Here is an 18,230-nt window from a genome sequence, read left to right as displayed (position 1 = left end):
ATACAAGATACAATTGCAGATCTGCTACATGCTGCACATTTCATGAATATGCCAGTTGTTCCTTGGCAGCCTAGTCTTATCTACCATAGCACACTACCTTTCAGGAGGAAACCACCAAGTCATACATCTGTCAAATCCAAGTTAATAGACTGCAAGTCCCTGGTCATTCTAGGACTCTAGCAATGGCATCCCTGATCATTTCCATTGTTTCTTAAATCTTTCTTAAATCAAGGTGGTAGGAATTTGGCACTCCCACACTCCACCAAGGAAGGGCTCCGCTTCCTCAGTGTGGGCTTCTCTGGAAGAGATGTATATGTAAGTGCCATACACTACACAGATTTTGGTCACACCAGACCACAGATGCCACACACAACATATACATAAGCATACTGGAAGACCACTTGAGCCTTTTTTTCTGTAAGATTTCCTGACAGTAGCATGTTAGTCATTACTACTGCAAATAGACCAGCTATATAACCCATTCATGTAGCACAAGAAACACCATACGCAATCTCTGTCTGGCCATTATTCATCCACGTAAAATTTCATCTTCATCTACTTAAGCACTTAAGCAATCTGTTTAAGCAGGAAAAAAAAAAAAAAAAAAAAAAAAAAAAAAAGGATATAGCAATTAAAAGAGAAAAAAAAAAATCTAAACTTCTTTAATACACCAGAAGGATGCTGTGGAGAGAGGGGGGTAGGGGCAGAGCAGATCTTTCCAAGGGGAAAACATGAAGTTAGGATCAAAACTTGGAATACTTGGCCATATTGCACTTGGCCATTGCACTGCTTGGCCATAAACCTAAAAATAGGTTATTTTAGGTTAAAGACAGGAAGAGTAAAGCACATTCATGAAAAGAGGTTTTAAATATTAACAAGGACTGCAAATAGAAAGGTCAAAGCATTCTCCACGTTCAATGAGAATATGACAAAAGGTGATGGGCTTAAATTGTGTCAAGGGAGATTTAAGTTAGCCATTAAGCAAGCCTTTCCAAATGGCTAAGTACAGCGGAGAGAGAAAAATGTTAAGGAATTCCCTGTTTTGTTTTGTTTTTTTGTTTGTTTGTTTTTCTCTCCTCTAAGAACTGGTGAGACCAAGGATATTTTAGGTACCATGGATCCTGCCTTGAGGCAGGGTGGTGAACCAGATGTCCTTTCCATGATTCGGTTATTTCCGTAATTTGATAAGGAAGAGCAACTGAGTGGTTTCTAGAAACAGGATACGGTGTTGGGGAACGTATTCTTGTTTGAACAGATGAGATGACAAGCCCCGGCTGTTAGAGGTCCAAAAAGATCAGAATTTGATTGAACAACATCTTTCCCAAAATCAAGTGACACTCCTGAAGGCATCAACATCTACTGTGGAAGTGGATGACTAAAACATGAGAGCTTTTTGCTTTCGGCCGCTGACACTGATCCAGCATCCTCTGCATGTTTTCAAGACAGCACGTTCCTGCTAACACGTTGGTGTGGTGGCTCTACATTCCAGCTCTCACCTCATGAACCGTTTGTAGTAATTGCTAGGTTTAGGATAGAGATCAAGAACTCACAGACCACAGAAATTGATTTAGTCCTGTTGAATCAAGAATAAATCCTTCATAAAGGAGCTCAGGACAAATGCTGACTGGGTGACATGGAAAAAATTACCCTTACTTGTTCTTTAGATAGGCAGCTTCATTTATGAGTCTTGAATGAGTATTAAATCAAAATCATGATTTTTAAGCCACTGAGCATGCACATGCAATTTGAAATACTAAATTATAGCATATGCACCAGCACCAAAGGCTGCACCTAAGAAATCATGTAAAAATGCTAATTATCCCTAAGTCCAGAAATACAACTATCAGCATGACTTGTGGTCAGCTGTTTAATTAATTTTACTATTAATAAAGTTAGAGAAAATCAATGTGTCAGAAGGACTTGAAAGGATTACCAACTATTCTGGACAAATTAGCAACACATCCATGCCTCAAGCACAAGAAAGCACAAAGATGTTTAATTAAACTATTTACCAGTGAGGAATTTAAATCACTATAAATATTACATTTTGAGCGCATTTTTTCCCAGATTGAAAGCACTTAGAAGCAAATAATATGCAGTTCCCCGATGGCATTTTTTAAAGGAAGGAATGTAAAAAATGTTGCAGTTAAATCTACTAAATGAAGGTGAAGTCAGGAACAACAGAACGTAACACAGCATTTAAAAACTAGAGGACAGGTAAATAATTCAATTCCTAAGTAACAAAAGATGTTACAGATCTTCATGGAAAGAAGAAGAAGATTTACAATGTGAAGGTCACGAGGTTACTCAAGGCCTATGCACATTGTGCTTCGATGAATCACTACTGTTTCCTGTGAAAATACTGATCCTTGTTGGTATGTCTGTTTTTCATGCACCTCATTTTTCAGATTCCATTTACTTGAATCTTCCCGTGTCACATTTGTGCCACCATGAATTTGGGTTAGATGATCCAATTCTCCTTACCTCAACTACCCCTTTTCCAAAACAGCAATTAAATACTTATCAGCCGTCCAGGGATGCATTGAAAAGCTACCTTATCCACGTTAATACAGCATTTTCTGACAGTACAAAAGAATTATCCCATTTAGTATTATTATCAATAGAGCTTCCCTGTGGCAAGAGCACACTAGTTATCTCTCTATGGGACTTATCTAAAGCCAAAATGAAAGCAACTGAAAGCTTTCCATTGAGTTAATGGGTTCTGAGTCAAGACCTGTGCGAGTATCAGTCATCTGACACTGATTCACTCTGCTTTTGTTTTCCTGGATTGACTCAGTGCTCTTCTAGTCATCTGTTGACTTGTCCTGCAGAGCAAAGAAATGCTATCTGATGCAGGCAATACCCACCGGTACATAGATTACCTGCAGCTGAATTTGGCCTCTTTGGGACTTGAAACAACTGCTACTGCATTTCAAGGCACATGAAACTAAGCATTTTCCTTCACAGTTCTGGGAACAGAGATGCTATTGACTGCAGTTCAAACAAAAGAGTACTGCTTAACGCTGAGAGCTAATTCCTGTCCTGCCTTTTAGCACTTGACACATAAGGACCTCAGGAAAGAAGAGACTGGCATCAGAGTGTTTTGTGCCTGCTGAGTTAATACAATCACAGAAACATCCGTTCAGGGTTACTTAAAACCAATTTCCAAATGCATTTGGAGATGTCCAAGTATTGCCCTGATGATAGCTGCAGCAAGACAACAAGCACGCAAATCAAGCTCACAGGACAATGAGCTGTCCTCAGCATGTAGAGGACAGAGTGGACTCCAAAACAAGGAATGCTTCAGAGCAGTACAAATTAATACATTAGCATCAGACAAAATCAGGAGGGTCCAGATCTTATTGAGGTCCTTACCCCCAGCAGTATCCACTGTGCTGAACATCTGCTACCTAGTCTGTAAATGGTGATACGTGACTATGACCTAAACTCAATTCATATTTTTCGTAATGTTTCATTTAAAATTATGTCATGCTAGGTTAGATATCCACCACTGATATACTTTAGAAGAGCAACATCTGAAGAGGATGTTGCAACATCACTTCCCCTGAACGTGCCTGAAAGCAATCCCACTACAGATCTATCTTGACTGCCTAATGACCCAAATTTCACGTTTTCAGCTAGCAGACATGTCTATTCTGTCCATCATCTGAATAGTGGTAACATTTATTTACTGATCTTTGAACATGCTAGACCCCACTCAATACTTGGAAAGTCCAAATGTCACAACAAAATATTAACGTTTCTTTCTTGAATGCTAATTTAGTTCACCAAAAAGGAGGAGGTAGAAAAGAGGGTCAGTAGATTAGATTGCAGTAATAGCACTTTCTTTCCAAAAGTGACTATATTATCAATTGGCCGCCTAAAAGCTTCTATTCAGGTCTTTTTCAAACACACACCATGGTTCTGGATGAGAGGCCAGGAGCCTGCCCTTTGAGATTGCCACTTTGCCACTGTGATGCTTGCTGCATTATTAGTATTATTATGGGGTCAAATACACCATCTTGAACCTGACAGGTAAACTCCAGCAACAAAAATCTCAAGGCATCAATTTCAGTGATAGCAAACAATTTGAACAATTTTTGCTCTAACAATTGCAGGAAATTTCCGCAGTTGAGTTGCTTTTCTTGGATGGGGGAGTGGAAGAAGAAAGAGCAGGAGAAGGGAGCTGCTGGTTTTTTTCCCCTTGAAATTTAGATTTTGCAGAACTCCACATCTGTCTATGCTTTAGGCACAATCCTTCAAATATGCTACATTGGAAAGATTGCTATGTATGCAGTATGTTCACAGCCAACATACTGCACAAAGGCTTGTTCTGAAAGGGCATTGTATTCAAAACTGAATGCTCCTCCAGAAAGTACCAAAAGGGGCTTATGAGATGATCCTTCCAAACCATTAGGTTTTCCTACTTTCTTTTGCCTATCCATACTGTAAACCAAAATAACATATAAACTACAGATTAACAAATATTTAAATTCTAAGTTTTTTTTTTTTTTTTTTAATGTAAACAATATATTTCTATATAACATCAATTTTTCCATAGGATGAAAATGCAAAGTAAATTATTTTCAAAATGCTTGCTGTTTCCATAGTAAATAAAGGCTTGTCTTTTCCAAGTAATGTTTTAGTGACTCTTGCTTAGAGAAGCCAAAGGTAAGAGAAGTTCTGTCAATGTTATCACAAAATGAGGACTGAGAAAGGGTTAAATTGGAATTAGATGATCCTTGAGACCCCTTCCAACCCAGGCCACTCTGTGGTTCTCTATTAAAGGCCAGGTATTTTTATCATCCTCACAGAAAATGCCAGTAATATGCATAAACTGATGAGACCCATCTACACCATTTCTTCTTCATGTCACCACAATATATCTAGTTCATATGGATAACTTAAAGCCTATTATGATAAAACAGCATTTGCTCACTTGATTCAATGGCAGTGAGGCATAAAAACAATATATTGTTTCTAGCTGAAGAAGAACAGACCTCCACACACACTTGCAAAATCATACCAGAGAACAGCTGCAGCTCACTGGAAATAAAGAGTAAGGGATTTTTAATATGAAATTTATAATGTTTTCAAAAAGCATTTGAAGCAAACACCCATAATGCTATGTTAGAAAAAAGCAATCCAAGAGAACTTATTTTTCAACAAGCAAGAATAAAAAAAAACTGTGCAAGTCAATAAAATGTTTTAAATCGGTAGATTCCAGTAAACGAGAATATCCAGAGCAGCAAATCTTGCTGCCATTTTCAGAATGGGTAAGACTGTGATTTACCTGAGAACAGATAAACAACCTGTCAGTGTCATGTGAAGAGAGCAAAAGAAGCTTCCTGTTCAAAGGTAACTTCTCTTAATAAAACCATCTTTCACTGAACAACTTAATTAACAACATTCACAACTCCAAGCTCCAGGAATAGGAAAGCACAAAACCATAAATAAATCTTTCTTTCTTTAATCTACTTTTCTTGGTCCGAGCTATTGCTAGGCAGATTAACCTATCACAAAATAGCATGGGGTAAACCTCGGCACACCAGGCCTTTTGCTTATGCAATACATAAAATTGATTATACACAAATATATCCACTACTCATTTTAAATCGTATTTCAGATTTTAATATAATTTTAGACTTCATTCAGAATATTATTTTTGTTACTACTTTGTCTGTGTGACTGCTTTTGCTAAGGACTCAGCATAGCTTCCAATACAGTAGCTTTTTTACAGATAACATCGGGAAGTTACTGTCCCAACAGTTCTTACGATCAGAACCAAGAAACATTATTCAACAAATGTTTGGAAGAAGAAGAAAAAAAAAGTTTAATCAACAGCGAAACAGTACAAATGTGTTTAATTTGAAAAAGGACACAGGAAACAGAGTATTTAAAATTCAGCAATATGCAAATTAAACATCTCATTTTGCTCAGTGCAAGTTGACCTAGCGTTTCAATTTTCACTTCATTTCTTTTTGAAAAGATAAAAACCCCAATATCAAATTGAAATACGCTGTTCAGTTCAAAAGAAGTGTTTCTCACTCAAGCCTTCCACAAATCACTGCTTCTCAACTTCTGAAAGCCACCAGAGCAAAGGGGCCAGCAGGCATAGGGCTGGCTAGAAATACAGAACATTCTCAAAAGCCCACACCTTAAGTCGAGGACTCTTTGTACCTCGATGAATTAGAGTCAGTCTTCCCAAAGAATGATACCTCTTACTCTGGAAATATCTCTGCTTTTGAGTCAACATAGTGTAAAACGCATGCAAAGCAGTACACATGCCTTAAGCATTTACATTTGAAACTTGTTAACCTTAATCTTGAGCCCATTACAGCCTGATCCCACATAAACAATATTCAACTGCAATCTGAATGTTAATTCACTCAGCTTTCAGATTTGTCCCCAAATGCATAGTTCAATAAAAACATAATTTCTCATTTCTTTTGAATAAAAAATTAAAAATGGAGTAATAGCTAGAATCCAGTTTGCTCGTGTCTGCTACACAATGGTGCCAACATGAGAGGAAACTAGTTAAGTATTTGCTACCTGCTTTTTTCTTCTATTGCACTCTTATTTGAAATACATTTGTTCTTGTAACATACTATTATTCATGGATACAACAGACAATGAACCAAGATTCTAAGTTATATTACATACTCGCTGTACTTTGTAACTGTGATGTCAAAAGAAGTCATTTTAGTAAGATTATAAAAACTGCAAGAAATATTTATCTCACTCTTTCCATTATTTCTTTCTTATACAAGTCCTTTTTTTTTTTTTTTTTTTTTTGTGGTTGCATGCATGCACATTAAAAGAATGTTCACCAATTACTTTAAAGCAACTCATCTTACTAATGCACAGGTTTGCTGTAAATCACAAATAACCTGCTTTCTAAAAGATTTGCATGCTTAATGACACTGCCTTGCCAGAAGGAAAGGAACATTAGAAAATTAGTAGCGCATATATGAAAAGCAAGTGGCAATTATCAAAAACACTTTCCCCATCACTGAAGGCTGCTCCCTCACACAGCAGTCACACACAACAAAGTTTAAGTTCTGAAACTTTTCTGACATGTAAAAGATCAAGAAAAACTCCAAAGACAGAACGTATACAGAAATAATGACTCTCTGGGCCAACTAAGAATCAGTTTCCTGGCAACTATTTAGTATCAGCCTCCCTCGAGAGGTGAGCAGAACCTCCTGAAGTTTTTATGAACTACACCATCATGGCTCCAAGACATACTGTCATCATGAAAGTCAACATTTACTATGACCTTCCCTAAGGACAAGAAGAGCATTACAACGTAATTATTCTGGGCTGGAAATCGTTCTCATATTGAATACTCCTGTGCCATCCTTCCACTTGAGAGAATAGCTCACCTAACACAATTCTAAACCTGGTATTGTGTCAAGCTTGCTTATTTCCATTTCAATAAATTTGTCTGATATTTTCCTTCCTTGCCAGACAGGTGCACCATGAAAATAATGCTGAGATCAGCCTTTCTGGAAGATTGTGACTGACAGATGTTATACAGTTAAGTATAGTTGACCAAGGCATTTCAGTAACTTCTCACATTTTCACTAAAGATTGCCAGGGAAGGTTTCTTAAAAACCTATTGATGGAAATGAGACCTATCTGCCTTTCCCTAAGAATTTTTAGAGCTCATTTTGCTTACAAGTATTTAAAAAAAAAAAAAAAAAAAAAAAAAAGTATCATTAGATTAGTTATCTAATGCTAGCATACCACTTCTCTTTTCTAAATAATGTGTAGCAGGCCTGGAGACATTAATTCTCAGCATTAAGAGCAACAATTTTCACACCACGTAATGATACATTTTTACTTTTGCTTTTATGTATTTATCTCAGCTTTGTCTACAAAAAATTTCCTCTTAGCTAATTTCTGATGTTTCAATCTATTGACCAGTTTATATGTAATAAAACATCATTTCTTCTCACTGTGCATGAGCCCTTTTCATGTCCTTGCTATAATAAAGCAGGTCCAATGGTTTGGGTGAGTTATTCTCCCATGAAGAGGCAGGACTGAAACTTTGGAGTAAAGGTGATGGGCCCATCAGTGCTAGGAATCTGACATGATCTGATCTCCAGCTGCCCACCTCATATGGAATCCAGAGGTAGGACATGAAGGGACAATGTTCTGGTCGACAACAGCACTCAGGTGCAGGTATCACAAAGCTTCCTGAGCCACCCTCCAGTTAATCCCAAGGGGCACACACATAAGAAATGTACCTCATACCATTTTTATCTATCACACTTGTGTCAATTACACCAGCCATGGATCAACAAGAACATTGCTTCTAGTATGGCCTGGGGAATTATTAGGAAGTGAGGAATACACAAAGCACACGGAGTATGATAACACTATTGCTATATACATAAGAGCTCACCTGTACATGAGAAATCATCTACTCGGACATATCCCTTGACACAGTCACAACGATAGGATCCGGGCAAATTAACACACACAGTGTTGGCATGACAGTAATGCATCTTGGCAGCACACTCATCAATATCTGCAGGGAAGAAGAACCAAGGAAAGTCACAGTCAGGCTCAGTTAAATAAATAATATGACATAACATTAGAGTAAGAGAAGATAAATTTCATTTACAACTCCAAACGTGATCTGGTTGAACTCCAGCATTAAAGAACAAAGAACGAAGCAAATTTAGTGGAAAATTATTTCTTAAAGTATAGTCAAAAGTCCTGCAACACAGTAATGAAGGGGTTCCTTCCCTTGCTCTTAATAAAAAATTTAAAAATATTGTTTCTTAAATTAAAACTATGGAAAAAGTAACATGAACATTTTTATATATAAATTAAAAATAAAAATGATGCAGTTTTCAAACGCATAAATCAGTATCAGAAATAAGCAACACTGAAAATCCTAACTCTGACTCATAGGTAGCCAAAATTATTAAGGCGTGGGAACTCTGCACAACATAATACTGGTTGTAGTGCTGAACAGATATGGCATGACAACAAGGCACATTCAAATGAAGAGCTGATCAGTGAGTATTCCAGCTGTCTGTGAAACAAACTTCTGCTCCAGGAACAGAACAGCACTCTGCACTGCTTCCACGTCCCACACAGGCAGAAGATCAAGCCAGATGCCTAAGACCATTTTTAGCTTTCCTTACGTTATCCCAATACAATACAATAAATAAATAAATAAGGATGACTTAGGAATGGCAGTAATTTCGCCTCATATCTGTTTGCTTGAACAATCTCTCCTGCTATTGCAAACCCAAAATTCAAAATTATTGTTTTCACAATGGAGAATAAGCCTACCATTTACTACCCTGTCTAAATATCCCAAAGTGATACTGTAAACTGTAAAATATTCTCCCTTCCTTCCCCACAAAACCAGATATTATACTGAAGAATTCTCTTTTTTTTTTTTTTTTTCCTCAGCAAGATAGATTTTCTGCTTAGTAGCACAGATTTTACATAAAGTAATTCATGGCTTTCAAAAGATTAATTCTAGTATTACACATGTTCACACAAAAGAAAAAAGAATCAGGCTCATTTTTCCCATATCTCCTTCTCCTTGTTATTGATTGCTCACACTCAAGAAAGCTAGTAACTAATAACAGAGCTGGAGAACTTCCTTAGTTGGTGAGGTTCAGATGAGCTGGTCACCCCACAGTGTGGTATCCTAACACACCCCTCTGCAAAGCCGCATGCAGACACCAAGCTACAGGCCCCCCTAGCCTTCAACACACAGTGCTGATTGGGGTTAGTACAACGTCATCAGCATTTAATCTCTGAAGAGGGGCCTTAATTGTGCAAATATTGAGTTAGTTCAATTGCTTAGTTGCTTAAATGCAGGTAACCTATTTAACTTCTCTGAACAGCAGTAGCTGCAGTTGAAATACACCCAGGTTTTCCAGCCTTGAAAGCAAAACCCATGCCAGCTCTGCTTATGCTTTCTATACACCACAGACGTCTGTCCAGTAGAAACCATGAACTAAATCACTTCGCACTGGCCACCAAACAGCTGTCAGTTGGGAGTGATTTCCAACTGCTACCAACTTGGGCTGAATTAGAAATGATGGCCTGGAGGCAAGACTTTGTATACCACTGCAAACACCTTGAACTACCTCGCTCCTGCATTTCTGTTGTTTCTGTTGCTGTGACACTTGATGAAATGAATTTTAAAAAGTCAGAGGCATCAATATACAGAAGATAAAAGCCAAGAAAAATCCTCCCACACGTCTTGTTATCACACCACCGAGTGCCTTAGCCACTTGGGAAACACTCAGGTGTTGATGTGTGTTCACACTGTTCTGCTTGCAGACTCTTTTTAATAGGCTTTTGGAATATAGCTTTGAGGAGTTTTATTCTTGCATATCTAATAATTTTCTGGAATTAAAGGGAGAGGAACGAAAAGATGTCTGAGAATAAATCTATAATATCTAAATAGCAATGAATTCTTTTGAAAATTAACGTGATGTGCTTCTACCTTCTATCCCCAGCTTCCTCCCCAAATTCACCGGACAATAATCCTCCTCTTTCTTCCCCCAAAGAGAAGCGAGAGGATTAAAACTCTCAAAGGTGGAGGAATTGAACTGTAACACCAAATATGAGAATTCCCAGGTATAAAAGAAAATCCACAACCGATATGAATTTCTCAAAAGGAGAATAAGAACTTGAATTGATGGCTTAACTATAAATAGAGGAACTGAGAACAACCAACACTGGGTTACAGCAGAAGTCCTTGAGTCCAAGAAGAACTGGGCCTAACAAAAGAAGCAGAAGGAAGAAAAGACCCCTCTCTTCAAACTTTGCTCATTTAACTCTTTTCACAGTGTTTCTCTGTGCATTTTCCACATATCCTTTCAGTATTTCACATTTTCTTTTACCTTTGCAGTATTAACCTTCTACTAACACACGTGTTTCCTTTATGGAGAATAATACTGAGAGGTCAAAACCAGCAGTAGTACTTTGTTGTTAAAGCCTGAAGGGCAATGCTAAAGTCGTTGTTTTAGGCCACAATTTTACAAATTCTTGTAAAAGGTTAGGTATTCATCACAAAAAGCTTTGGGTTTTTACTTAATATTGTTAGAGTAAAATCTATAAAGCACACAGTGGTATATACCAGCTCAGTTGTAATGGAACTCAAATTGTGATTCATGAGTATAGATTGCGTGTCACATTTGAAATATTAGAGCTCATCTTCTAGTGGTCTTTTGAGGTGATAAAAATACATGATTAATGTTTCTCTCCAGATTGGTGAAGTAGTTTGTTTTTCTTTTAAAAAGGTATACTTATGGTCTTTAAAATGAGACTTGACACAGCATAATGATCATTCACATATCAACAGCTTCCATCTACATAAGCTGCTTCTTTGCAACAACAAAGGCATTTGGGCTTCAGCTTTTCCATAAGGACTGTTACATTACAGAGTAGGTTGGTTCAGTGAGTGCTGTTCTACTGGCTTCAAGGGTTTCCTTAACAGTTACCAAAATAGTGTTTATTACCTACACCGAGCTCTCTCTGCTGCAGTACTCACCTACCCTACAGCTAATCAGGAATCACCATTACTCCTTACAGTTCTAAATAGTGTTCATGAACTTAAAAGGAAACATACGCATGTTATGTTCTATCATCAGTGTCAGCACACCCAGCAATGCTCTGAGTGCACTCTGAGTACAAAGCACAAGAACCTTACCTCAGTGGAGCTACCTGCTTAGCACCTGATATAATTTTTTTTGCTTCACCAGAAGCAGTTGTCATCTCATACCAACCAAAACAAGACAGAAATACAATACAAGTTGTGTTATGCCTTGACACACGATGGTACCGCCTCTGTCTGACATACAAATCACAATTTGGGGCAAAAAAAATGGCTGTTCAAAGGAAAATGAATTTTATTTCTATAACAAATATAACTAAACCAAAGTAAACACTTCTGATTAAACTATTTGGCTTATTAAACTGCAAAATGAAATAAAAAAGACATTTGGTGCATGTACACTCTGCACAGAGGAAGGAAAGAAAAGAATAAGTTAAAACTTTGCTGCATCACAGAGATAATAAACAGGAAAAATGAACACTTCGGATGTAAAGGTCATTTCTGAGCATTTAAAAATAAATAAATAAAATAAAAACAAGAAAAGAAAAAGCTTTCACGCAGGGAAAATGACCAAGCCTACCAACCCACAGCCAGTGAAAGAGTTTCTCGTCTACACACATACTTCATAAACTTTACAAACCACTTGACCCTCTTCATGTCCCACTTGGAATCCTATTGCCAAATATTTAAACATAGATTACAAATAGAAACCAAATCACAACTAGAGGTTCTTGTCTCCATTTGTCCCCTCCAACAAAAGTCACATCAAGCCCAATTAATCTCTACTGTAAATAGGGCATAGATCCTGTTAATAGTAATGGGAGTTTCCGTTCACCCAAAAGGGGAAAGAGACCTACTCTTTTTTAAACTGTCAGTCCTGTAACCACAAATGAGCAATCTTGGAAACAATGCGCTCTGCATCTGCTGTTGCAAATGACTGTTTGTGTGCTTTTTATAATAATCCATTTGGACATTAGCGGTATCATCAACCATTGTTTGGGGCTTCACAGTTTAAATAATGGAAGACAATGATATTCAAATCAAAACAAAATGAAACCAACTATGCAGTGTTCCAGAGCATTATCAAATGATTTATTTGGAAATCTATTAAGTATCAGAATCAATTACTCAAGTTGCAACTGTCTTGCATTTACTTGCTTTCTGGCTGGAAAGCAAATTTTCCCAACTTTAATTCCAATTTTCAAGCACTCTGTAGTGAAGAATAGACAGAAAAGGAAAGTTGAGAATAAAAGGACAGCTTTTCAGAAAGCTCTGACATCTAATTCTTGATTCCTTAACAGAAAACATTATTATTGACGGGGGCCGGGGCGTGTCTCCCCAGCCAGCCCCCCTTTTATACAAGTTATTACTAAACCATGATTTCAGCTGTATTTAACTCTACTCTAAATAATCTACATTTTTCAATATGTGAAACCAAGCTCTGTTGTTCTTTAGATTTTAAATCTTACAGCATATTCACAAGCTGATGGAATCAAATAAAACAGAGTTTTCAAAATAGCAGAGCACAACAGCAGCGGAGCAGAAGAGAGGTCCTAAAATTTCAGTCACCCTATGCTTATGCAAAAACAAACACATGCTGTTTTCACTCTACTGACTTAGGAGTTCCTTGTTTATTATATGTATTTTTTGCTCTCTGAATTCTCCCTGATTCTGTTCTCTCCCATTTTCATCTCCTTTCTGCTGCCAGACTCACTGGACTTCAGCTCTGCTTCTCTTTTTTTCCCCTCTGCTCCTATTGTCTTTTGCATATATCTCACATAACCAATACCCATTTGCTGTTGGTTTTTGGTTTGTTTTTAACCTTTAGCACAGGATTGTTTTTGCAAACTGTGCAATGCAACCCTCCGCGAAGAGATTTCAGGGAACCATAAAGCAAGACAGAGCAGCAGTCAGCAGCTCCCTGTGAGCTGGCAGCAGCTCAGGTTCCCTCAGTCAGAAGAGTAAGAAAAAAACTAGTTGTTAGCTGCCAATGTTTAAGCTAGCCTTACACCCATTTACCAGCCTGGACTCCTGGGTAGCGATTCATCTCCTCCAAGGCAGGGCAGCGCTGCAAACAGACAACCCTCACCATTCCTGGCTTAGAGGGATGAACTTGCTGTCCAGTTACAGACAGGGAAAAAACTCCTAACAAAAGCAGATAAGTCAAAGGAAAATCTCCACTTCATCAAGGCTGAGAAATGTTACCCTAGCATCAAAAGTAAGTAGCTAGCTGAAAATGCCTCCGTAAATTAGGGTTGGCGTAGCATCACCTGGGAATCCATAAGCAATATAATAACTATAAATATAACATCAGAAAGTACTATCGCTTTGAGAGCTTCATTAAAACAATGTACCCTCTTCCTCTGGGCAGCATAAAAGTGCTTTACACTGATATACCTATTTTACGATCGAGAGAAGTATCAGTATTCCATATCTGCTTTCTATCAATTTAACTGCCCCTCTAGGGATTACAACTGTATAACTATCAGGTTAAACACAAAAATAAGCATTAAAAAACATATTCACATGCAAATCACACTTGAATAGTCATACTTTCCAGAGCAGAGCAGGCCACGTCTGAACTAATGTAACATTCCTGAGAAGGACAATAGGATATTCAAGTAAAGTCACCTCCTGTCTCCACCCCAAAGCCTCAGCTGTTTATTTTATCACTTTTAGGCTTAAATCTTCTACCATGCATACTCTAGCAAGTGACTAGAATTCACCAAGATCACAATATGAGCACTCTTTTGGTACATCTTTTCCAGCTACATTAGAAAAGCATCCACAAAGCAGTCATAAAGTGGTTGCTTTCTAAAATCCCCTCTAGTGAAATTAAGCCCTAGACATTAAAATATTGCTTAGGCACAAGATGAGCTCCTTTTTACCATCCCTGATAATGCTTTCACCAATATACAAATGATTATTCTCATTGCTTTATGTTATACTTTTTTTTTGCCTTAAAAATGAAAATAAAAAATAGAGCTTCTCATAACCTGAGTCCTCACTAATGTGACCAAATCTTTGGAGCCAAGGTATTTCAGCTACAGTATTTTTTCTCATCATTCCTCAAAATACCACAATCATATGATCAAAGTCAGTACAAGACTCTTTAGTGCTTGCTGTCCAGACTATCTAGTGTCCCTCTAGTTAGAAGATTTTTTCTTTTACAATTCTACTGAATTGGCTCCTGTCAGGCAAACTGAAAACTTGTGGTTCCACTCCTCCCTTGTATTTTCCATCATTAGGTTGGCAATTTACGGTGTATTATTAAATGTCTGTGTGGTTGGTTTGGGGGTATGGCCCTCAAGAGCCTTGACGTCTCCTAGGATAAAAGCTGTCTATTAAACCGAAGTTTCTGCAAGAGATCATTTAAATCAGTTAGAAAGCTGCCACTGACATGTTAACAGTGAAGAAAATAAAAACAATGCATTACTTGTAACAGAAAGGAGTTGTTTTCTTAACCCTAAGTGAATGACTTCATTCATTTGATAAATATATTAACAGAAAATGTTCATTGTCTTATGTTTTTTTTCTTTTAATGTGTGCAGCTATAGTTCTTAGGGACAGTTGATAATTTATTCATAAGGCATCTCTGACAGTTGCAAATAAATTATTTTTTAAAATATTCAGTCAGATTTCACGTATGATAATGTAGTTTAGAGAACACATCAAAAAAAATAATCACAAAAAGCAGAATGGAACATTTGGGGGAACAGGTTTTGGCTAACAGCAGCATCTTTGTCATTCGCTCAAACATGCCAAAGCAAGTAGCAAAAACAAGTCAAGATTCATCTTGTATAACAGCAGACACTATGATGTTTAGAATTTACTGGAATCCAGATTGCCTTACCCTGGATTATTCAGCCTTTTTTTTTTTTTTTTTTTTTTTTTCTAATTATTCTCTGAAAATATATTGATATTTGTATTTAGAACACACAGAAGCACAATGAGGTTACTAAGTAGTGTGCCTGTGTATGTGTAGAGACTTTTTTAATACATTGCTCAGTCAGCTCTTTAATTAACTGGATTGTGACAGGCTATGTAGCAAGCAAGCTTCTTCTCAGTTTCACAGTCCATTAGGCCAGGAGGATTCATAGCTTTTACCTGAGTGTCACCATCCCTGCTCTCCAGCTGCTGATCCAGAGCAGACCAATGTCTTTGAGCACTACTGTGCCATTCATAGATTCTGAGTAACATTCATGGTGTCCTCTCATGGGCATTACAACACATAGAGAAGTTCTTCATCACCCAAAGGTATTTTAACAACCTCAGGCATACCAGCAGCTACTTCAAGAAAAAAAAAAAAATCTGCATTTTAGGAAATGACCTGGTGTCTACCAGAAAAAAAAAGCAAAGAACACTTTCATGCCCTCTGAAGCTGTATAAAGCACTCTGAAGAGTAGTAAGTGAGATGTCACTGCTTCTGATTATAATGAGACCACTTCAACTAAAATGGAGTTGATCGTGTATAAGCCGGTGCTGGCCCCACAGGAGTAGCTGGCTCTCAGAACTTTGCAGGAGCAAACTGACAACAAGAGAAGTTGTCTACTCTGAGATAAGAGTACACAAGGGATTTCAGGGGATACCAAACTACTGCTGTATCACTCAAGAACACGACTACATAGTGAAACACTATATCTTTGCTTGTAGTCAGAGTAATCTTCTTGACAATATTAGCAAGGACACTGCAACAAGTAAGGGTTAAATTCAGAGAATGATGAAAGATAAGCTCAAAAAGGGATACAATTCAAATACGATGTGATGCATTTTGAACTATTCTCTTATAAAAATATGAAATTTGGTGTAAGCCTGTGTGGCTCTAAGTCCCATGATGGTGTCAGCTTGCTCTTTCCTATTAGCCTTGCCTTAAAGACAGCTGAAAAACTGCTTACTGTCCTTTTTAGAAGTAGTATGTTCACTAGTTCACATTATAAATTCATTCATTCATTACCCACAACTATGTGGTTAGGAAATAATCACATTTGTACATGCTGCCCTTCTTTCAGATCAGAAGTTTAGTTAAGGTTCGCTCCAAATGCTAATTTAGGAATAAATAAAAATTCCTAAATGTGATAAGATATTGGAATACCCAAGCTTCATCCTTTTCAGTGGCATAAACGGCTGCATGGTTATGGTAACATGTATCCCAATAAAGAAAAGATTGCTTAACTTCAACACAGTCATGCTTGGCAGTTCATCAGAAATGAAACAGTACTGGTTCTTCCCATCCTGCTGCAGGCAACAGAAGATGAGAAAATGATGATATTCCTCCCTAGGAATTCTACATAGCTTTCCTTAAAGCTTGAGGTGTTTTGGGAATCTCCTAAATGCTGAGGAGAAGGTGGTGAAAAAAACGAGGCTCATCACAAGGCCCACGTGGGAAATTCTTGCCATCAAAGATGATTTCATAAGACAAACTGTAAATTATAGCTGTACTGTCACAGTCCATCAGCATGGCACAGCCATAGACAACTGCAAGCTTTCCAGTTTGGCATCTGCAGTCTGACACTGCTCTCCGTTACTGCCTTGCTAAAACCCTGAGTACGACGACATAGATGCAATCTGCATCATGCTCCTTCAATGAACCTGTAGCTAACAAACATGTGAATCATCTGTAAAGTCTATTCACTTACACAACTGGTATTCATCGGTACAATACAGCTGGCTTGTTCATGACACGGAGAGAGTTAATTGCTTTCCCTGGCTAGAAATCATGACAGAAACCTCAACGTATTACCACAGGGACAGAGAGAAGGAAGTTATACATAATAAATCTAACTGGACTATTCTCCCATAGTATTTAGTACCGATCTTATACCCATTTTTCTTCTTCAAAGGCTCTTAATGCATGAGATTTTATTCTAAATCTAACTACTGCATGCTTGACTGTAAGAGTTACCGTTACATAAGTTTATGTCACATAAAAGGTTACGCTACTACTGTTCCCAAATATATTAGAGCCCATTAGAAAACAAAGCAATATAATCACCTCATTCTTACAGAAATAGCTCTGTTCCTTAGAAAGATTGCCTCTGGTTTACTGATTATATAGATGTAGTCCCAAAGCCCTGTTTGCTTTGGCTTTGATTTCACTTATGAAAGAAACTCTTTTCAGATCTCAGTACTCACTGATAAAATAAATACTGCTGTTGGAAAAGCACTGTCAGATTTCTGTAATAGATTCACCTCCTTATTTATTGTTATTTTTAAAATCTTTCCAAACATCCTTCGCAATACCAGTTCATACCTACATTGGGGCAGAGGGAGGGGAGGGCACAGCAGGCAAGAAGCGAGGGGAGCATTGCTTTTCTTCCTTTCACCTACATCAGCCAAGCAATATGATACATTGAAATAATTCTATCCATTTTCATTCAGCTAATACCTTACCTTTTGAGTCCCTTCTATCAGATAGTACTAATGGCTAAGGGTTAACAATGGATTACTGTATCAAAATGAACAATTCTTTCCTCATGCCGCTATACTGAGAGCAATTACATTAAATACCTGACTCCATCAGCACTTGTCTTATACCATTGTCCACAATTTTTGCTTCACTGCTCTATTTTTATCCCTAATACTCTTACCCAGTTTGTCTCGTCCTATCTATGTCCTGGGATATTGACTGGCT

At 37.6% G+C, this 18,230-nt stretch overlaps 1 protein-coding gene across 1 annotated transcript in view; it reads right to left on the bottom strand.

Moving 5' to 3' along the window:
- NELL1 (neural EGFL like 1) overlaps positions 1 to 18,230 on the bottom strand; it is a 284,886-nt gene that overhangs the window by 129,974 nt on the left and 136,682 nt on the right. The window contains exon 13 of the mRNA XM_082762270.1: positions 8,411 to 8,536. Coding sequence (XP_082618396.1) covers positions 8,411 to 8,536 — 126 coding nt within the window. The remainder of the gene's footprint in view (positions 1 to 8,410; positions 8,537 to 18,230) is intronic.

Source organism: Aythya marila (genome assembly GCF_965140915.1).
Source record: "Aythya marila genome assembly, chromosome: 5".
NCBI classification, from domain to species: Eukaryota; Metazoa; Chordata; class Aves; order Anseriformes; family Anatidae; genus Aythya; species Aythya marila.
This window is presented reverse-complemented; position numbering and strand designations above follow the sequence as displayed.